The 23,612-nt window shown below is 39.4% G+C and overlaps 1 protein-coding gene across 7 annotated transcripts in view; it reads left to right on the forward strand.

Moving 5' to 3' along the window:
- Positions 1-22,805, forward strand: part of ARHGEF28 (Rho guanine nucleotide exchange factor 28) — a 238,305-nt gene extending 215,500 nt beyond the window's left edge. For 3 of the 7 annotated variants that reach the window (XM_036410844.2, XM_036410855.2, XM_036410858.2), the window contains one exon: positions 21,595-22,805. In XM_036410844.2, coding sequence (XP_036266737.1) covers positions 21,595-21,758 — 164 coding nt within the window. In that variant the 3' untranslated portion in view covers positions 21,759-22,805. Of the gene's footprint in view, positions 1-132; positions 277-4,755; positions 4,880-8,872; positions 9,071-10,854; positions 10,923-21,594 lie in introns of those variants that run through there. The other 4 variants (XM_036410845.2, XM_036410849.2, XM_036410852.2 and 1 more) reach the window with 4 other exon arrangements.
- The last annotated feature ends 807 nt before the right edge of the window (positions 22,806-23,612 follow it).

The following is a 23,612-nucleotide window of genomic DNA, read 5'->3' on the forward strand; positions in this document are numbered from 1 at the left end:
TTAAAGGAAACTGTAATATTGCTTGCTTTCAGTAAGCTACGTCTTGACAAGAGTATAAAGGATTGGGCTCAAAGGCTTACTTTTAATCTTTCTCACTGACGAGTGTAGATGACTGACTTTCTCCTTTTGCAGATTTTGTACCAGGAAAGGGAAACATGCCATTTGCTTGTAGAGCCTGGTGAGCCACTGGTGCTGCCTGCCAACTTCCTGATTGCATAGTTCTCTGGGGGCAGATTGACTGTGTGAGCCAACTGGGCCAGGGCCATCCCGCCTAGTGCACAGAGCCCAGGACACAGCAGGAGAGCAAACAGCAGGTGGGTGGATTCAGAGGCAGCCAGCCAGCCATGTGGCTGCCTGTCCCTCCCCACCCTGGGCTCCAGTTTGGTTTGAACAAGCTGCTGAAGTGGGAGTCCACTGAGTACAAAAGATTCCAGAGGTTAGGGGCCTGGCCGTGAGTTTATCCTTAGCTTAAAACATGAAATATATATAAACACATATATGATGGCATATATGTGTGTATATGTACAAATGTGTGTGATTTATTTTATATATATATATACACAAATATATATATATATACACAAATATATATATATATACACAAATATATATACACACACACACACATATATATATAAACACACTTGTACATATACACACTTATATGCCATCTATGGGCCACCAATTGGACTGCTGTACTACAGTGTGGCTTTTATTCTTTAAGTGATTAAGTCAAAGTGATTAAGGGTTGGGTCTGGAAGGGAGGTTTGTAACTATTTACATACCAAACATACCTAAAGGATGAGGCATGCTCCTGTCAGTCTCAATGACTTGTGGGCTAGTGATTCAAAACTGGTAAAGGAAGCATCACCCTGTCCATGGATCAAAACCTGGGGACTGTCTCCTTCCTCACTCTTTGCCCATCCAACCATGGAGATTTTATTGTGAGGGCCTGATGTGGAGTGTTCAGCTGAGGACTGCTATTTTACATTTCTCTATGAAGAATGTGACCATCTGGTTCAGACAGTGGCAATCTTTTTCTTAAAGGACCGCACAGTGAATATCTTAGTCATTTTGGGCCATGAAGTCTTTCTTGTATAGTCGACATTGTCATGGCAACCATGGCCAATGTGTAAAGAATGCGATTGGCCGTGTTCCGGTAAAACTTTATGGATTAAAACAGGTGGTCTAACTTTGTTTTTCTCCACTTAAATTGAGCTTATAGTCCTCCTGGTTTGGGAAGCATTTCCTATTAGCACTTATCGTAATTGGAATTAATTGCATGTATAATAATTTACGTAATGTCTGTCTGCCCCACAATAGAATCAACTATGAGGGTAGAAAACTCCCTGTGTCTTCTTTAATTGCTCCGTTAGAAGCACCAAGCACAGTGTTTGGCATGTAATGAGCATTTGATAAATATTTAGGACATGAATGAAGAATAAGGTTTGCGCACTTTGGCAGAAATGAAAGCAACCATGCGCTTGTGCCACACAGCTTGACTTCCCTGAGGCATGGGAGAGGTCAAGCACAGCTAGTAGAGCTATGGGGTGTGATGCTGTTCACCTGGGCCAGCTAGACAAGTGCCTCAGGCAGGCTAGCTCCCTGAATCAAGTGAGTTTCAAACTTTTGTGAGACGAGTGTCTGTTAGATGGAGTTCTTTGTTTGTTTATTTTTTATATTCTGTATTATTTTATATTAGTTTCAGTGATCCCCCTGATAATTCTAATACCCGCCTGACACCACACATAGTATTCCCTATGCTGTGCTTTACATCCCATGACTATTTTGTAGCTACTAATTTGTATTTCTTAATCCCTTCACCTTTTTCACCCAGTCCTCCAACCCTCTTCCCTCTGGAATCCCTCAGTTTATTCTCTCTCTTTCTCTAAGTTTTTTTCTGTTTTATTTGTTTATTTTGTTTTTTAGGTCCCACATATCAGTGAAATCATATGGTATTTGTCTTTCTTTGTGTGACTTATTATTTTACTTAGCCTAACACTAGATGGCATTCTTAAAATGTCAGGGTAACTGCAAGATTTCTTGCCTTTAATATCTTAGTGGATTCTATTAGGTAGCAGACTTTAACAATTACCAGCTCTTCCTCATTCATGTGGGAATAACTTTGTTTACTGAGGTCCAGTCCTGTTGATCAGTTTGGGATTGGCATTCTATACTGCTCTAGAGAACATCTTTTTATATGAGTTATTTTTTAAAATTTAGATCATCATATGTATAGTCCCATATGGCCATGTGTAGCAAATAAAAATGTAGTGTTCTCCATAAAATGCTTTAATTTATTCCAAGCAAATAGAAATGCATCTATTGCTGTCATTTTAGGAGGATGGCACATAAATAATTTAGCATTTATTGTAATTGTTGTATTAATAACTATTAGTCAACTTATCTGTTCACTGCGGTATTTCTCTTTTAACCATAAAGTAGCTCCAACACCAGTAAATTAAACATGCGTTGCTAGCTCATTTTGTAAACCCTTTCTCTTCTGCTAAATCCCATTTAACAGTCCAGTGTATCTCCCCAGGCAAAGACAATTAGTATTTGTTTAGGTAAATACACCCCTATAATGGGAACCAGTTTCCCTGGCAGACCTTCTACTTGTCAGCTTTGAAATATGGCCTGAAATAGCACACCTTTTTTATAGCAATCTGAAAATTAAGTCTAGTGGCATCTTAAGAACTAGATCCCTTTGCTTCACCCCAGATGAACCAGTGTTCTCTCGGCTGGTCCATTCCCAGACACAGCTGGCCGAGGGGAGAAGTCTCGTCCTGTTCTTCTGCTCAGACGTCGAGCCAGATAATAATGAAGCTTGGGCCTGAGATTTGACGTGAAGTTGCCATGATCAATTGCTGCTGAGTTTCCTTGGATATCCTGGGTATCCATTCTCTTTCTGGATGAGATAATTAATCCAATTTAATTTGACATGTTAATGTTCGGTGTGAAAATTTACCTAAGGAACAAGGTAGTCTTACGAGGTTTCCTGTTAGGCTGATAGGACTCTGAGCCTTTTGCTGAGCAATTTCACAGTGAGGCTGTGCAACGTTATTTTCACGGGGACTCCCTCCCACAGTTCTCTTTGTGCAGCTTCCATTACACTGCAGCCCTTTCTCCCTGCAGCCGACCATGCAGCATGTTTGCTTTAAGTATGGAGTGTTTGGATCCTCCTCCAGAAACACAGGAGACGCTGCTCCTCCGGGGAGGTGAGGCCATTTTGGAAGGAACGGTGCTCTGAGGCTTTGGAGGCAACATTTACAAGCAAAACATTGGCAGAGCTCCTTTTTATTTAATGACCTGCTTCCTACCAGTGATCTTGGCATCCTGTGCAGTGATTTGCAATCAATTAATCATACAGAATGTTGTAACACCGCAAGAAGGGCATTGCACTCTGAGACTCATAAATCCACCAGCAACGAAAACAGGAATTGCATGCTCAAAGCCCTCTTCATATGAAACCCAGAATAAGAAGGTTGTTTTTAACACGAAGGTATCTTCGGGAAGCCTTGGTACATTCTTGTAAATTCTGAATTTTGAAGTTCCTCTTTCTCAAGGATGAGGCGGCCTCTTCATGGGCTCTCAGAACTGGAGTCTGCCTCAATCACATTAGACCCTGGTCAAGTAGATGAGAGAATTCTGGATTTTTGAGTTACTGAGAGAAGGCTATGGTTTTGGTTCCGCCCTACCCCAAACTCAGGGCAGTCATCCTCAGCAGTGGTAGGCTATGTTTTTGGATATCTTTGTAGGGATGATTCAGAAAGGAAGCATGTTCCTCTCCAGGAAATACACTGAGATCTGCTAGAGGCAGATGGCAGAAGATGGGCTGATGTGACATTAGCAGTCAAAGAGGTTTCTCATACTTGGCTTTGCCAAAAGCTTCTGGAATCTGCGTGTTTAGGATTGTAGGCTTGTATTCTTGTCATTTCAGATGTGCCCTTAAAGTTAACTATTAAGCTATGCTGAATTTTTTTCTCTCTTTTTTTTTTTAGCATAGTAAGTATGGGGCTATTACATATTCTTAAAATTATATAAGCTTAAGTATAATATATGTATATTGTGTTGTCTTTACTCACTTCCTTATGGTTCTATTTGGAGAATGTTCTTATAACAAGAATATGGAAGCTTGATGTACATTCCATTTGATTACAATGGAGCCTTCTTTTAAGAAACGGAAGGTTTTCAAAGCTAGTATTACTTCCAATGAATAGGTTAAACGTCTGACTCTTTTTTAAAAAAAATATATTTTATTGATTTTTTTACAGAGAGGAAGGGAGAGGGATAGAGAGCTAGAAACATCGATGAGAGAGAAACATCAATCAGCTGTCTCCTACACATCCCCTACTGGGGATGTGCCCACAACCAAGATACATGCCCTTGACCAGAATCTAACCTGGGACCTTTTGGTCTGCAGGCCGACGCTCTATCCACCGAGTCAAACTGGTTTTGGCATAAACGTCTGACTCTTGATGAATTTATTCCTACTAAAGTTGTGCTATTTTTGATTACTTGTTCACTTATCCAGATTTGCATGACATTATACACAAGTAGAACTCATCCTATATTTTTAGATGCTTGATGCTTCTGTACAGCATGAGCTCTAAAATACATTTACCAAGTTTTGCATATGCAGACCACTTTTCATGGGCACATCGGTGGGTAGGAGAAAGCACAAAGAACAATTTTGGCCAATATATGATGGTCTGTTGGCCTGTGTGTAGTCATGAGATCATATTTTGCATTCAGGCTCCAGTGTGAAGAAGTGCAGTTGCACACGAGTATCTCCCTGGGGACCATGCACTGGATCATACCCCATTGGAAGGAGACTCAGCAACACTGCAGGGAGTCAGGTGGTTAGCTTTCTCTTAAAGTACTCAACTACCTACATAGACTTAAGATTTTAAAGTTATTTTATGCTGAACAAGCAGCCTGAGGTAAAGTATTAGGAAAGATCAAATACTAAATTCATCTTTTATGAGCTCCCTCTGCTCTGAGAGGCCTTAACGAACATGGAGGGTAGGGGGAAGAGGCTGAATCTGAACTGTGTAAGCAAAGAAGCAAAGTAAGTATTAGGGAAAAATCACATTCAAATTATCCTTCTCAAAGAAGTTATCATTGCTCCTGGTAAGAATATTGAAGCATATTTGCAAGTGCTGCTGCCAGTAAATTAAAATATTTCCTCTTTGTATTCATCAGATAAGATACTTAGATATATTGATATACAGAGATATAGCAGATGCGTTTGTCAGATTCAATTTCTTGCCTACCGCAGTACTTAAGATGTTCAGTTACTCACCCACACACACCTAGACACACCCTCTTACCCACATAGAGACAGAATTAAATGTTTATTTTTATGAATCAAAGGGGGATTAAAGGGAAAATGTTTATTTTCTGAAAAAATGTATAGTATTTCCATAAACATGCAGTTCTGCAGATTTATAGAACTTATGGTAATGGTTATTGGTGATGATTTTCATTTTTTTAAAAGAGATGATTATTTTCAGGGTGTGTTTTTTTAAGAGACCATTGGCTTTGAGAACATGATTCAAGAAAACTCAAAAATATATTTCATGTAAGGCTTGATTAAATAATCAATCAAGCCTTTCATGAAATCAATACTATCCCAGGGAATCAATACTATCCCAGAAAATCCACTAGAGTTGAAACCTCCTTGGCAAATATTATTTTTGACCAAAATGACCAAGACCAGACATGTTTCTGTGAGGAAAGTAGGCAAATGTGATATTTCCTTGTCATTCAAAGGTGAGAAGATAAAGAATCCACCTTCTCCCACCTCCTCAACCAAGTTTCATAAAAAATAGACTAAAAACATACTTTTCCAGTATAATGAACTTGAATTATCAGTACTTCACTTTTCAATGAAATATTTGAATGAATGAATACGTGAATGGATGAACAAATGAATGCATGAAAGAATGCAGTTGATTAATAGAACAATGGAGATGGTTGACTGGCACAGTGATTAATACAGAGGGCTTGGAAATTATGTCTGGGTTCATATCCAGCTCCGCCATTTGCTACCTGTGAAATTTCAAACACGTGTTTATACTTACTTAGTGTGTCTGTTTTCTTATCTACAAAATTGGATTTCTGGTAGTGCCTACTCTGTAGGTGGTAGGAGAATTACATAATATAAAACATAAAATACTTAGAATTTCGGGAGTACTGAGTAGACATGGTTGTTATCAATGTTACTTCTATACTTTGTATTAAGAAAAGGGGTAATTCAATAGGAGGTGCACTGGGTCACTTGAGCCACCGGACTGCTCCCCACATGGTTGCCATGGTGACCTGAAAGACTTACTCTGTCTTATTCGGTTATTTTCTAAGAAGGCATGTCTCAAAAAATGTTCCATAACTCTACTGGCTCTTACTAGGTTTTACATGTTAAAAGGTTCCATAGTCAGATAATAGTGAGAAATGCTGGTTTGGGGACTGCACAACCTTTTCAGAACCTTTTTTGAGCTTGTGTGTACTGTGAATTTCCAGAAGTGGCACTTCCCAATCCCACTTAACCACAGCAGTCTCTTCTCCAGCCCAACACCTTGCAGGGTGACTATTTCTTGAAATACACTGGGAAAAATATTGACGTAAATATATGTTGAAATAAATTCATTGCCGGTGACACACCCTTCAAATATATTTGTTTTCTCCCTTGGAAACAGTTGAAATCTAAATGACATATCCCAACACGATTTACCACATGGGTTGTCTTTTGAAAACTAAATTCAACATGATGAGTTTAAGATAGAGCTTTGTTTGCCTGGCCAGTGTTGCTCAGTGGTTGAGCATTGACCTATGATCCAAGAGGTTTGATTCCCAATCAGGGCACATGCTCAGGTTGCTGGCTTGATCCCCAGTGGGGAGCGTGCAGGAGGCAGCAGGTCGATATTTCTCTCTCATCAATGTTTCTATCTCCCTTTCCCTCTCCTTCCCCCTCTCTCTAAAATCAATAAAAAAACAAACAAAATAAAAAAAAAAAAAAATTAAAAGATAGAAGAAAAAAAAAAAAGATAGAGCTTTGTTTGGCCCCCAGGCTAGCATTTGGGCCTATGGATAGGGGTTCATGGGCAGTCTTCATAGGGCTTGTCTGGGTCAGCTTTCTTGGGATTATCCAAACGTGCCATGTGCTAAAGTTAGCCATCCCTGATGCAGCACAGGGGGTTATGTGTTTGGGCCTGCAGGACTGATCTGGCCTCCAGTCTCTCAGCCTTAGTCTCACAGTCTTCTGCCCATTCTTACCTGTGGCCCAGCCTTTGAAGTTCTCTCACTCATCCAAAAGGGCAGCCCCCTACCTTTTGTACATATATTTCCTCTGTTGAGAATGTCCTCTCCTCCATTCTTTATTCCCCACCTGGTTAACTCTTACTCATCTTTCAAGACTTAGCTCCGGACTCTCTCCAGGGCCTCTCAGTCTGGGAAGGAGCCTCTCCTGTGTGATCCTGAAGTACCAAAGACCCTTTATTGCTTTCTACCATATTTTGTTACTTTTCCACCTATAGACTCCAAGATGTTTTTTTTTTTAATAATTTGATTGAGATAAAATTTGCATACAGTGAAGTGCTTAACTATTAACACTATTTTTTGATCAGTTTTTTGGAAAGAGTATCAGGGCACAGAATGTTTCCATCACTCTCGAAAGCTCCCTTATATCTCCCTCCAACCAATCCCCATTCCAGAAGCAAATACCCATCTGCTTTCCATCACCACAGGTTAATTTTGCTTATTCTCAGGTGGCATGGAATCAGCACTATGCACCTTTTGTGTCTAGGTCCCCCCCTCCCCACCAGCCTCCTCCAGCATATTATTTTTGTGATTCATCTATACTAATGCATAAATCCAGAGTTGGTTCCCTTTTTTTGCTGAATAATATTGCATTAATAAATTTACCACTTACTTATACATTCTTCTTTTGATGGACAACTGACTTCTTCAGTCTTTCTTTTTTTTTTTTTTTTTTTTTTTTCTATTGTGGATAAAGCTACTGTGATCATTCTTGTACAAGGATTTTTGTGTATTATGTCTTCATTTCTCTTAGGTAAATACCTAGGAATAAAATAGCTTCTAGACTAGGTGCCTGTTTAACTTTTAAGAAACTGAAACAGTTTTTGAAGTGATTAGACAGACTATAAACTTCCTGGGTGCTGAGACCAGATCGTGTTCGACTCAGTTCCCCAGTGTCCAGCCCAGTGCAGGGCTCACACTAGGCTCTCAGTGCTTATTGAAGAATGAATGGATGAGAGGCTCGAACCAGTTTTTATTTTCACATGTCCTCTACTAATCAACAAAGAATGAATGCTTTATCACCAAAGGAATAAATAAATATGGACTCACGCTAGGCAGGCAAAAGTCAGGGGCATTGTGGCTCCCTTCCCCCTGCTCCTGGAGCTGAATTTCTTGTTTCAGGGCAGCCATACATGCAGGTGAAGCCAAGTATGTGGACTTTACAGGGAACCCCAAGAGGGCCCTGATCACCAGTAGCTGCCAAGTTTACTCCTAGAGTTAAAACTCCCAACACTCCCATTCAGGATCCTCTATACTAGGGGTGTCGAACTGAATCAGAGAAGGGGCCAAAATCTAAAATCCAGCCTAAATCGCGGGCTGAATGGTTTACTGAACAGTCATAAACTGTCATTGTGCTGGAAACGCAGCGGAGTGCAGTGATGACAGCACGGTGCGGGCCACATTGCAAGGCCTGGCGGGACGGATTTGGCCCGCGGGCCTTGTGTTTGACACATGTGCTCTATACTATCCTACTCTTCCCACACCCATCCCTTTATTCATCTTCATAAGCTCATATTGCAGCCAAACTTGACAAATCTTTTATTTTTTCCTACAGCATCAGACTCCACCTGAAACACCTCCACAGGAGGAATCTCTTCCTTAAATAACCTGGCCAGCCTTTCAGGCTCAGGTCAGATGCTGTCTCTCTGAAGTCTGTCCTGGTCACCACATCTGGAAACGCTCCCTCTGGAGGGCCTCTGCCGTGGTGTCCCGCTGTGGGCAGGATTCATTAGCCAGTGAGCAGGATGTAGTTATCTGGCTTTGCATCTTCCTACTTTATGAGGGAAAGGCTTTTTCAGGGCATTGAGCTTTGTGGCCCTCAGCAGTCTGGAAGGGTGTGAAAACCGCTGGTCAGTAAGGAAGTAGCTAAGATTATTCTTCATGATCTTTTCTTTTGCTGGCCAACTCCACTAAGGTAGAGGTGGGGAGGGCTATTTGGATATTTAGGACATCATTCCAAGGCCATACAAAATTATTTTGGGTCCAACATTTAAGTAGCTCACTTCTAATGCCTTGGCAGATGCAGAGCAAATGATTGATCAGGCCTTATCTGGTCTGAACGTTCCTCACCCCTGCACTAAGAAAGGTTAAGTTATATGGTAATGCTATGGCTCCTTGAAAAGAGGAGGAGGATAGTGTGCCAACTGGGGATTTGTATCTGCTGGTAGATAATTAAAGGGGAATTAGCAAGTTGCTTTAGGCTCAAGTGTTAGTCACAGGTCACATGTCAGAAAGCACAGATAGTAACAAGAAGAGGAGCTTCATGTGACATCTGTGTGCGTAAGACAATTTAAAGTTGGGAGAGATGGCTCTAAGGAGTAGAGCAGTTTAGCATGTGATGCACGTTCTCTTTTAATTGTTCTTTTGGTAAAGTCCCAATTTTGCCTCTGCTCTGCAAACTGCCTCTTCTTTAATTGTATAATTTATAAAAATACTTATTTTAAATTTAATTTTCAGAAATATACTCTGATAAAAAATATTAATGTGAAAAGAAGGCCAAGGGTGTGAAAACCTGCACTGAAGAAAAACATTTTCTATACTAAAGGCCCGGTGTACGAAATTCGTGCATGCGGGGCCGGGGGGGGGGGGGGGGGGCGCCTCAGCCCAGCCTGCACCCTCATCGATCCAGGACATCCCTCTCACAATCCGGGATCACTGAATCCTAACTGCTCACCTGCCTGCCTGCCTGATCATCCCTAAATGCTCCTCCTGATAGCCTGATCATCCCCAACTGCCTGCCCCGCCCCCCCACCAGCCTGGTCACCTTTCACTGCCCTCCTCTGGTGGCCTGGTCACCCCACACAGTCTGCTACTCAGTCATTTGGTTATCCCTGACTAACCCCCCGGCCAGCCTGGTCACCCCTTGCAGCTTGTTTGGTTATCCATTCAGTTGTTTCAGTTGTGAAGGCCGCTTAGGTTTTTATATATATAGATATGTTGTACTTTTAAAATTGCCATCATTTTTGAGTGGCATAAACTCAAGACTTTAGTTGGAAATGATGGTTGAGGGTTTGGCTTCTTGGCAAATGTTATTTCACAAATAAGAATTATAAGCACTACCCAGTTGGCTCAGTGGATAGAGTGCTGGCCCTTGGAGAAGTCTCCTGGATTTGATTCTGGTTAAGGGCATGTACCTAGGTTGCAGGCTCGATCCTAGGCCCTGGTTAAGGCGTGTGCAGGAGGCAACCAATCTATGTCTCTCTCTCACATCGAGGTTTTTCTCTCTGTCTCTCCCCCTTCCTTCTATTCTCTCTCTCTCAAAAAAAAATATTCTCGAATGAGGATTAACAACAAAAAAAGAATTACGACAATGTTTCACATTTTTGAAAAAGAATTTTATGTTGTTCTGAAAACAAAGTTCTTTGACATCTCAGAGTTCTATGGTTGATCAAGAGAAAAATACCCTCATTTACAGACCTTTCAAACATTGGATGCCTTCTTTTGTTGGCCCGGTAATAACATAATTATTAAAAAGTACGTATAGCTAATTATCTTGGGTGTGTTGGGTGTAATTGCTTGCCTTCTTCTGATTATGAGAAAAACACTGGATTTTGTATGCGTAGGAATTTGAACAGCTGCTTTTCCCTCTACTGAAGCAGTAAGAAGTAAATGCAGCATTAACATTCCTGGATTGATTTCCTGCATTATTCAGCTGGCAGAGAAGTGAATTCAATTTTTCTTCTCTCCGCAAAATGAGAGGCATAACTCTTTCAGTGTGGGTAGGCCGGGTCCTGCAGCAGGCAGTTTCCAGGAAGTCCACTTTTCCAGCATGTTGCTTAGCCATTCCTGGTGGCTACGTCCTGCAGAGGAATTCAGAGCCCTGTCCTTCAGAGGAAATACTGCCCTGTCCTTGTAGCCGGAGGCCTGCACGTTGTTTTATTTGGCGCACTTAAAAAAAAATTGTCCCTGCTTTTTAGCAGAGACTCCAGGATTTGAACATCTTAATTTGTTTTGATTTAAAAATTGAACTTGACATATTTTTTGTCTACTTGAATATATTATGGACAATTTCAGACATGTTTAAAACTAAACAAAGAAGTAAAACAACCACTCAACTTCAAACATTTAGGTACTTATGGCCGGTTATGTTTAATAAGCGAGACTCGTACCTACCCCCACCCCCCCAAAAAAAAATATAAAACCACACAGGCCTCTATTATTTTGTAGCAATGCCCTAAAAATCATGTGTAAATGCTTATTGATCCATAACATTTCAGTATACATCTCTAAAACAGCGTTTTTCAACCGCTGTTCCGCGGCACTGTGCCGGAGGTGCAGACAAGACAAGAATTTTATAATTTTTCACTATTTTGTTTACTTAATGTTTCATAATAAAGTAATTATAAAATACTTTCTTTGTGTTTATTTGATTCCTATTCAAGAGAATTACTTTATATATAGTCAATATAGGCACAGAGTTAAATTTTTTAACATTTTCTAATGGTGGTGTGCCTCGTGATTTTTTTCATGAAACAAGTGTGCCTTTGCCCAAAAAAGGTTGAAAAACACTGCTCTAAAAGATAAGGCTCTATTTTTTAAGCTATTATCACACCAAGAAAAAATTAACAGAAATTCCATAATAACAACATATAGGCAGAATTTAAATTTCCAGTTGTTTTGTAAATGTGTGTGTACTATTTCTAGTGTTTTGTTTTTTTTAACTCAAGATACAAATAAAGACTATAGATTGGCTGTGCACTTTAATCCACTTTTAATATAAAACTTTTAATTATGAACAGTTTCAAATTTACAGAAAAGTATAGGAAATATGTATCAGGCATGCGTTTAATAAATGTTAATGTTTTGCCATATTTGCTTTAGATATATCTTTGCCTTTTTCAAAGAAAAGTTATAGATATGAAGTTCCTTTGCCTTATCTTTTTTTTTTCTTCTATTTAGAATTGGCCAATATTCTGTAATTGGTGTATATCATGTCCACAGTATGTTTTTATGTGATCACTACATATATATACAGCATTCTATATTTCTTTTTAAAATTTTATTTATTGATTTGAGAGAGAGAAAGATAGAAATATACACGTGTTGCTCCACTTATTTATGTATTCATTGGTTTTCTCCTGTTGTGTGCCCTGACAAGGGATTGAACCCACAATCCTGGTGTATTGGGATGACTCTCTAACCAACTGAGCTACCCAGCCAGGGCCATAAATAGTATAATTTTTGTTTTTAAAACTTAAATAGCCTATTCTTCTTCTCCTGCCTCCTTCTTTCCCTCTCCACCTGTTCTCTCCCCTCTCCCTCCTTTTCTCCCTCCATATATATATGTATGTATATATGCGTATGTGTATGTCTTATTTTTTTTACTCAATGTCCATATTCATAAAAGTAGCACCATTTTAAACTGTTGTATACTATTCCATTAAATGAGTAAATAAGAGCATTTTCATTACTCTACAAATGAGCAATAAAGATGTTTTCTGTTTTTTTTTTTCTATTACAAACTATTCTCAGTAAACATCCTTTTATACACATCTTTTTGTGTATTGAGAGTTTGTTTCGATTTTAATGCCTAGAAGTGGTAAGGATGTCTTGGCTTTTTGGCGGATATTACTGATTTCTCTGTAAAGTTATGTAATACCACTTTCAGCAGCTGTATAGGAGAGTTCCACTTTCCTTGGCTACTCCCCAACACATAGGACTATTAGGCTTCTAAATGTTTGCCAGTATCATGAGTAGGAACTAGTAGCTCATTCTTGCAACTCATACTTCCCTAATGACCAGTGAGACTTGGTACCTTCTTTCCTACCTCTCCATAACTGATCAACAGTATTTGCACCCACTGAGCTCATCGAATTCTTATCAGCTTCATTTTTCTTCTTGGAAAGTTCCCTTTCACGATCCTCTGTCCTCCTGTTCCTATATGTCCTTGCTGCTCCCTCTGCCTGCTAGGTGGCTGCTTCTACCCTCTCCCCCTGGGCTTCTCTGCACATCTCTCCTGTGTTGGATCCTATGTCCTCAGTCCCACTCTCTTTCTGTAATGGCATATTTCTTTATTTGATAGAGCATATCTTCAAATTCCCTAAGAAAAGGTGTAATGAAAGCAACTTTTTTTCCAAATTAGTTGAAATGTGTTTTGCATTTCATTTGTTTATTATATTTTGCTACTTTTACACTTGGTTTTAATAATATATCTGGCTTAGAATTCTAGATGAAAATTATTATCCTTCAGAATTTTGAAAGAGTTGATTTTTTACTTGCCACGGTTGCTGTTAAGAAGTCTGATGCCATTCTGATTGCTAACCCTTTGTTTGTAACTTGTTCTCACTTTTTGGAAGCCTTTAGAATTATGTTTTTATCCCTTTCTGGATGAATTTTATTGTATGCCTTAGTGTAGTCTTTTGTTAAAATCATTTTTGCTGGTTATGCATTAGGCTTTTTCAATCTAAAGATATAATTTGTCTTGATTATGGGAAATTTTTTCTTAAAAAATTGCTTCTCTTTAGGTTTATCTTACTGAAACTGTTTCTGGTTATAAGTTTGGCCTCTTGAATCCTCTGGTTGTTCTGTTATTATTTTCCTTCTATTTGCATTTCTTCGTGTTTTTGTTCTACTTTCTAGGAGATTTTCTTATCTCCTAATATTGCATTAATTTTTTAAAAATCAGCATATTTTTAATTTCCAAGAGATATTTCTTGCTCTCTTATAGTTCCTATTTTATGGACTCTTGTTTCATGGACTCCTATTTTATGGACTCTTGTTTTGTTTAAAAATATCTTTTAAATAACTCTTCAACTATATTAATTGTTTGTTTGGGTTTTTTTTTTTTTTTAAGTTTTCATCAGCTTCCTGTGTTTTGAGGTTATGTCTGTCTCTGTGCTGGTTCTAGGCTTTCTTTCATATTTCATTGTAGATTGGTATGAACATTGACTTGAATGTTTGACTCAAGGGCCACTAATGTTAGTGTCTTAAATACAGAAGCCCTATAAAGCAAAACCATCTTGATTTTCCATTTAATTCTCAGAAGACAGGGTTTAGACTAAATAAAATTGTAAGGTATTTTCTAAACATGAGAATTTCTAATTGTCAATTCCCATGACTCTAATTAGATTAGGTAGAAATTTTGAATCAGGAAATTTTGGCAATGCATATTAACACCTACTATTATAAACTGAAATTTACATTGATATTATTGGACTAGACATGCTACTTTTACTTCCTGTTTCTTTAATGTTATATTTTCGTTTTAAGTAAACTTAGAAGACTAAAGAATAAAAATCCAAATTCTAAGAGAACCTTATTAATTCACTGCCACAGTCAAATGCACCAGGGTATGAGGTCTCATCTGAATTATATTTCGCATAGGAGATATTAGATTTTTTAGGCAAGAGCAAAGACCATATCTGAATTTGTATCATTTTTATCTGTGTAGCTATAAACTCAAATGAACCCCATGTATTTTATGTATCTGCACACATAGATATAAATCCTTACATGGCATTTGCCAATGCCTTGTCATATAGTTGCATGAAAAGTGATCTAAGCACACTCAGCATCCAGAGGAGGCCTCTAATTTATGCTACAGTGTTCCATTTACATCAGATATGTAGAAGCTATGCTGTTGTAATAACAGAGGACCCTTATAATTTTATAGCCCAACTATGGACTTTAAAAAATGTATCATGGAACATTTCACACATTGGGTTATCTTAAAGCAAATCTAGGGAGTCCTGTCATTTCATCCAAAAATACTCTAGTATCTAGACATGGACTCTTAAAAAAACAACAACAAACAAACAAACAAAAAAACAATACAAAACAAAGCATCAACACAATATCATTGTTACACCTAAAAAAATTAGTAAATTTTACTTAAAATCATACTGTTAGTACTTGAATTTCTCTGATTGTCTCAATGTCTCCTTTGGTTTGTTTGAATTTGGTTCCAAATAATTTCATATATTGTGTTTGGTTTGTTTATGTCTTAAGTCTCTTTTGATGTTCTCCTGTCCTTTTTTTTTTTTTTTTTTTTTTTTTTTTTTTTTTTTTTTTTTTTTTTTTTTAAATCTTAGGTATCTTAGTTTTTTTGGTGCGATGGTAAATGGGATTGCTTTTTTAGTCTGTTTCTGTACGTTCATTGTTGGTGTATAGAAATGCCAAAGCGCTGCTGAAACCCGGGATTTGTTGAAAAGACTGGGTTGTTTATTTAAAAGATTTTATTTGGGGGAAAACTATTTTCTGAAAAACTTAATATATTCTGGATTTTGTTGATTGTGTTGTCATTTAACATATTCTTTTGCCCCTATGTTCCTTGTCAACTGGTAGTTTGGACTATGTTTGATGTTTGACTAGATACATGGTTTATTTTTTGGCATGAAAAAAATCTTCATAAATAGTGTTGTGTATTTACTGTGTTGTATATGCTGTCTATTCCCTATTTGTATTCATTAGGAGGCTTACCATGTCTGTTTCTCTTTTTGTGTTATTAAGGTTGATCTGTGGGTTCAGATGTTCTTAGCTTGATACATTTCATTATAAAGTTTTCCATCAGCTTTTCTCCTAATGATTTCAGCAGCCACTGCTGATTATTACCAGGGTCCCCTATCCTATCTAATAAAGAAACATGCAAGTTTACTGTCACACCGTCACAAAGATGGCTGCACCCACAGTGGAGGCTGAGTTCCTGTAACAAACCTTACAGAGCAATCAGCAGGGACCTGAGGCTGCTAGGCACCGGGCTGGGGTAGGGGACCTGAGCCTGTGCACTCCACCCTGTGGGGCTTGACGGGGGCCCTGAGGCTGTGCCCCCCACCTGATGGGGCTTGATGGGTGTGCGGTCGACAGGGTCTGGGTCTCGCATGTTTTGAAGTGCCGTGGGTGGGTGGGGACTTGACTCTGGGTTCCACGGTGTGTCCCAGACTCTGACAGGAGGAAGATTTTCATATACATTTTACTAATTTTCTTTCATCTCTGACATTTCTATTATAGAGAAAGGGAAAATAGCAATATTAAAATATTTCCTCTAACTAATCCCCTTTTAATGTACATGAATTTCATGCACCCGGCCACTAATAGACATTATAAACAGAGTTAAGAGTTTCTGAGTTTGGGAACCCTCAGCTATTTTCAGTTTCTCACCCCTGATTTATTCTTGCATATTGGTCATTGATTGTCTCTTTTTTAGTCTATAGTGGGTTTATCATTCTCTAATGCAGTATTCCCCAAAGTGTGCTACATGAAACACAACACTGCAAAGTACAGTACATTGTGAGAACATTCTGCTGAGTTTGGAGAATGTCACATTCTGTTTTTTAAAATATATTTTTATTGATTTCAGATAGGAAGGGAGAGAGAATCATTGATTGGTTGCCTCTTGCACGCTCCACAATGGGGATTTAGCCCACAACCCGGGCATGTGCCTTGACCGGGGATCAAACTGTGACCTGGTTCATAGGTCCACACTCATCCACTGAGCCATACCAGCCGGGCCCACGTTCTGTTTTTCCCTCTGAGATTTATAATACAGGTGAACCTGTTAAAATTCTGAGGACTCTGTCAATAACCTTAATTTATCCAGCATTTCATCAACTTACTTGACCACTCTATTCTTTTATTATTAATGCCCATTAAGAATCCTGTTTAGAGAAACATACCTTTCTGAAATAAAAAGAAAGAGTGTTTGAAATGTATCTCAGGGAAGAGGCGGAGGTAGAAGCAATTGCCCCATCCTCCCACGGAGTTTGCTGATGTGAAGGTCCTGATTCCTTAGCACTGGCACCCTCTGGGGAGAAAGAAGAGTGTGATTCAGATAGCAGAGAGAATTGGCACTTCATAACATGACTTGCGTTAATATAGTCACATCTTCATTGAATTGGTTGCTGCAATTGCTGTGTTTCTTGTCAGCATTACCTATATAAACAACTTGGGTTACTCCAAATACGTTAAATACTGATAAAGAACTAAAGCCCAATTCTAATAGTCACAAAAACAAAAAAAGTCATTTGCTTTCTTACATTATAAACTTAACCATACACATGCAAACCACACACACACACACACACACACACACACACACACTCTCTCTCTCTCTCTCTCTCTCTCTCTCTCTCTCCAGAGCTCATGCTGATTATTTTATTTCAGGTGCAGTATTGGGACACGAGGAATAGTAGAGGGAATCATATCACCCATGGAGAGCGCTGGTTTCAGATAGCAGTTCCAGCGTGGTTTTCATGCCAGAGGCTCACATCCTGTCTGTGGCTTACTACGGAAAATGGCGTTGAGCAAAATGAGGGACAGAGACCAATTTTCCTTTGTTCCAAAGACACCTCACGCTTTGTAAAATAAATGTTTTCCATTAGAAGGAAAATGCTGTGCGTTAGTGCTCCTGAGGAAAAAATAGTGATTGCCAGTAATGCCATCAGGAAACGATTTTTTAAATGTTTCACAGTATAAGCACGAATTAATCATTAAGTAGGGGAAACAACTTACTTTGCAGACTTGGAACATTAATGACAACATTTTTTGGAGGTAGAGTTATTTTAGGGGAGTGTAAATTTTGATTTTAGGAACATGCACAAGGGATAGAGGAATAAGTATAAGTCAGAATGATTCATTAAAATAAACAAGAACAGAGCCAAGACCCAGAAGACGTGAACCTCTGTCCTGTGAGTTTCGTTGGGGAGAGTGGAACAGGAAGAGACGTGGCTGAACGAGGCATCACCAGTAATCTCAAGAGTAGACTTGGCATCCTTTCTGTCGTGCTGGGCTGCTGGTGCTGGTCATGGGGTGCACTGTGGAGCCACGCTCAGACCTTGGGAGTTGATCTTCATCATGGTGCTTTCAATAAGCTTTTGTTTAAAAATGATCATGATTTAAGATGCTTTTCAGAAAGTGCAGACAACAGCAAAGACTATGTTAATTAAGTATTTTTAAATGGTAGACAACCCTTTCTGACTTGTCACAAACCTGTTCTTTATCACAAGTTACCCTATGTTGGCTGTTCAAAAAGGGAAAGATCCAGTACAGGTCTCCCCTGTGGTCATTACCTCCTACTTATTAGGCAGCTTCCCAAATCCTACCCTGAGGAATGTACGAGGGCAGGAGGTTTCCGAAGACTCCATAATGGGTCTAAGGAAATTTCCCATGAAGGATGGAGTTCTAGGCTCAGAATAGAAGTTGAGTTAACTAGCAAAAACCCTGCACCAAGGTTCTACTGCTCCACTTGGTTTAACGGGGCATTTGGGCTTTTATGTCTTTCCTCTTATGTGTCCTTATTTTAAGGACAACAATGCTCACTCTGTTTAATTTCCAGAGGAATGAGAAGGTAGTTCTTTTATGTCAACTAAGGGGGAAAGTTGTGTTGAGACACTAGATTGAAAAGTTCTTTGTAGTTTCAAGTTTGTTTCATTATAGTAGCATTTGGCTTTTAGTCGCCCAAATAATGACTGTATTACTCTTTCTTTGCTCATTTGAAAAATGAGGTATTCTATTTTTATGTCCAGCAATGTACAGGCATTTTGGTCACAAATCAAATAGGATGATTAATTTTACTCCCTAAGAATTCTGCTTTCTGAATCCGTGAGGATTTATTTAACAAATGTTTTTTGAGTTTGAAGTTCTATATGATGATTACGCTTTCTAAGGAAAAAGTGTGGAAAAAGGTGACTGACCTTGAGAAATATACAATTGCTGTGTTGGAGTTCTCTCAGGGTTGAAGTGGAATAATAAAACCAGAAATCACAGAACGGTTTTCAATTTCAAAGACCTTGCCTAAATAGTCCAGGTAGAAACCAAGAAGGAACACGTAGAAGGAAATTGAGTTCCTCTCCAGGTGACACACCACAGCCACCTCCATTAATACATCTGGGATTACAACATGGGCCATTCACTTTAGGGTCCAGTAAGTTCTTGCCTAGAAGTGTATTTTTATTCTTATTTGAAAAAACTCTGATTAAACTTCTATACCCCCTTACATACACACGCACACATTAATTCCCCCTCTTGCCCCAATCATTCTTGTTTTTCCTGTCTCCCCGAACTAGGGATATGGCAGATAAAAGAATTCTTTCTGATATATATTTGGCTTTTTTTGAATGAGTTTTCTCTTGAAACCATTAAGGGGACTTACCAAATACCTAAGACTCACCAGCATTTTACAATAGATTCCTTGCTAAAGTGTTCACACTCGGAGGAAGGAAACTACATGGATTACTGGCTTCCATTGTGCCTGGCATTGTCCCATTTGTCAGTACTCACCTCCTGACCGCCTCATTCAATGGGTGATGGTTCGTTCTCTATGTCATATTCTTGTGCCCTGACTGCCTGTCTGCTGGCTAGGAGGAAGCACTGCAGTGTCTCAGTGAGCTGTGCCACATCTGCTGGATGGAAGTGTTGGAGTTTGTGTGTGTGTGTTTTTTTAGTGTTTTTTTTAAGATTGTGTAATATTAAACATCAGGAATTCAACCGGGAATATTTGTTTTTAGAGGTGAAATGACCTTCATTCAATGGCTGGGAAAAACAGTTGAAATCGTGAAAGTGTGTTGTGACCACACAGGCACACTTTGTCTTCTAATGCGGTGAGCTAGGACATAGGACATTCTAGGTTGATTTATATTGCTCTGACAATGAGATCATCGCCTGAGGGTGTATGTGTGTTTACTGGTTAAATGAAGGACGTCAGACCTGGGACAGCCTCAGACGAAGCACTCTAGACTCGGTGGATGGACTTCAGAGGCATCCTCAGTGGGTGTGTTTTCAGTAGTTTAGTGAGTTCAGTGTTCGAGGCACAGGATCTGGATTCGAGGTCAGTAAAACCAAGTCACTTCAGTGTAAATGGGTTGCTTTTTCTTTGGGCTGCAGTGGTGGCATCTAGAGTCATGGATGGCCTAAACCTTTGAGCTGAGTGTGGAGTGCAGACTCTCCTCCCCCCTCCTCTTCCCCTCCCTCTCCCAGGAGCCTTGTTCTTCCCCTCCCTCTCCCAGGAGCCTTGTGAGGACACTTTGCTCTTCATTCCTGCCAGGCCTTCCTTCCGCTTTCTCTAACAACCGAAGATCCTTGTCAGGAGGGCAAAAGTCACAAGCATTTTTGTCCTTAGGATGCCAGCAGTTATGTGTATCCATCTAAATAATAGAGGCTTTGAGTAAATGTGGCAAGGATTATAATGGCGTCTTGTTAATGACTGGAGAAAAAGCAGGAGGGCCCCGGGCTACACATCTTCCCCACCTGTGTTTCCACGCACACTCTGCTGTCTGCTCCAACTGGAGCTGGTTATTTGTCATTTTGCCACATAGCTGAGCCCGGGGGAGGATGGCCAATGGAACAAGTGCAAAGAAAATGGTTTGCAGCAAGAGCCTTTTTTTTCTTCAAATCATTACCCCCCTTTGCCTTTCTTTTAAAGCCATTTATTAGAGGGTTTTACCAGAAAAAAGAAAAAAAAAAGAAGAAGAAGAAGAAGAAAAAAAGGAAAATAGACTGTGCCCTGCTGTTGCTAGGTAACAGAAAAAAACCATTGCAATATTGGGACGATGTTCCCTAGGAACCTGGCTACTCTTGCTAAGTGATTTGTGTAATGTTAACAGATTTGCATAATGGTGAGGCTAAAGGGTTTTCATCCTTCAACTCCTTTCTCCACATCCCTTACCCACATCAACAAAATCCCAGATACGTTATTTGTCTTGAGGTTAATTCTTGATTTTGAGATACTTGGAGGAAGGTGCTATGCAGATAAAAATATAGTTAATTGTGTGCAGCTAGAGTATGCACTGTATTTCTAAGATTTTGAACCTATTTTTAAAAAATAAATGGGTACCAACCTGACTGGAGAGGCTCAGTTGGTTGAGTATTGCGTTTTGATTCCCAATTAGGGCACATGCCCAGATTGGAGGTTCTGTCTCCGGTCGGGGTTTGTCCAGTAGACAACTGATCTCTCTCTCTCTCTCTTCCCCCTTTCTTTTTCTCTCTCTATTCCCCCTTCCTCTCTCTCTAAAATATAAACAGATTTTAAAAATAAGTAAGTAAATAAATACAAAATAGGTATTACCCTTTCGCAGCAATAGTGTTTTCCCAGCCCACAAATGGTGACAAGTCTGTTTATTTGACACGTCCCTAGGAGTATTTTATGAAGGTTATGTTTAGCCACAGGAGACATTTGTACACACAAGTAAGTATATCTTAATCATACTAATTAGATCATTAGATTCCTGTTTTGTTTCTTTCTCACTGGATTCCACCCTTCTCCTTGTGGCTGGCTGAGTCAGAGTTCACCTGCCTCGCGGGTCTCATGGTGACTCCCCTGTGACCTGTGCTGTCTGTCTGTTGCAGATTTGGACATCTCAGAGGCTGAGTTTCCAACCCCTCTTGACTCAAACCCACCTGGCCCTGAGCTGCAGATGTGTATAGCAGAAGCAAAGCTAAATCTACAAACACTGACCAGGCAAGATGGGGAAACTGGAGATGGAGCCGAAGAAAATATTGTTTACCTCTAATTGTATTGTCATTATTTTTTCCCTACAAAACAGAACACTGGCATTTTGGGGAGAATTTTTATTTTCCTTTCCTGATATGTGTGTGACTGTGTCTAAATTACTTTAAGAGTAATAGTTAATATTTCATGCAGACTCCCTTTGGGGGGGCATGAGTCTAATAATTAAATTATTGAAAGCAGCTCTGTTTGTATAATCGTTAACTCACCATACCTAATTTCAGAGTTCTGGAGGAGACATTAACTTGGATAAGCAGAAATATTTTCAAAGTTCTGACTCTGGACTAAAATTGCATATTGTATTTTCTACTGAATCATCTGGTTTTTGAAATGCTTTTTAAGACCCAGATGAAGCAATTTGAATGGAAAGAATGATATTCATGATGGGCAAACTTTCACAATCACAGCAGTTGGTTACAGAGAGTGGCCTCACTGCCCCAGAGACCCAGGAGGCAGTGGGGAAGGCCTTTTTTTGATTACTTTTCACATGCTGATTGCTCTTTGGAACATAACAGGGATTGCTCCTGGAGGTGACCTGCCACAGTCACGGTGTAGCCCATCTGCGCTATTTGGACACTGTGCTGAGCGGAAGGCCACTCTGCGATGGACACAATCTGGACTCTTATGACCTGGGCCACATGCTTTGCAGATGCACTTTCTCAGACCCAGTGCTGGTTGTTTTTCAAGCCACATCTTTCAAGAGAGCCCAGACCCAAAGCTCCAGCACGGTCCGTTTTGCTGTAAATAGTGAAACTCCAGTCGTGCCCTCACTCCCCTCATCTGGTCCTGTCCTGCCAGGCCTGGGAGCACCAACTGCTGCTCACTAGCAGAATCCCTCCCTGCAGTTCTTTAAGGACAAGAACTGCTCTCTCAGCAAAGCTTACTGCCTGTTTGTGATTTTCCACAAAGGAAAGCTGTTATGTTCTGTCCTCGGAGTAATATGGGTCTCTGTGTGAAAAAAAAAAAAACAAACCAGAAAATGTTTTCAGCTTGTTCTTCGGAAATATTTGTACATGTTTCGGTCAGTGTCAATAAACGTCTTCTACCTGTCTATTTTACTTTGAAATTTTAATACTGTATAGGACCATAGTACAATACACACATCACACACAAATACAATCTCCCCGGAAGAAGATGAGATAAAGGAGGAGTATCAATTCACCTAGAATTGTAGCACTCACCAGGAGGGAGCTATGATAGGATGGGGGAAAATCCACCTACATACCATTGTTAGCTTGTTTTTTTCCTACTGAGAGTTGCCAGTTGACTATCTATTGGATATTTTCTACTTAGGCAAATTAAGTCTTAGTGGGGTTTTTTTTTTTTTGCCTTTTGGGAGGCACTCTTTTTCTGACTCTTTGCTTTTGGCCATGTTGGTCACAATCATATTGTATTAAATTCGGAGACTAATCTTCACAGAATACATACAGCATATTAAAATTTTAGTCAATCACTTTGCCTCCAAGCTGAACTCCTACTAAATTATAAGATGGGTCTCCCATTCTTAAAGACATTTAGAGAAAAACAAACCTGTCTTTCCTCTCTTGCCAGCAAAGTCTATTCCAGAATCTGTCCCTGGAACAAAACCCATATAGATATTTCAGTCTCTATCCTTGCTCCAATAACTATAAATAACTTCTTTTTTCCCCTAACAGTGGATATGGAAATAACCACACATGAAAATATATTAAAATATTCAAAATCTCCATGGCATTCTTTAAAAAATATGTGTGCTCAATTGGTTTTTAAGCTCTGTAAAATCTGGGTATTCATTGTCATCGCCCTGGGAAGCCCTAGAACCTTTTCAGGTACCTCTACTGTATTCATAGTTTCCTCTTCAATTTTATGATTTTTCAAC

Source organism: Pipistrellus kuhlii, unplaced genomic scaffold, assembly GCF_014108245.1.
Source record: "Pipistrellus kuhlii isolate mPipKuh1 unplaced genomic scaffold, mPipKuh1.p scaffold_m20_p_4, whole genome shotgun sequence".
Lineage (NCBI taxonomy): Eukaryota > Metazoa > Chordata > Mammalia > Chiroptera > Vespertilionidae > Pipistrellus > Pipistrellus kuhlii.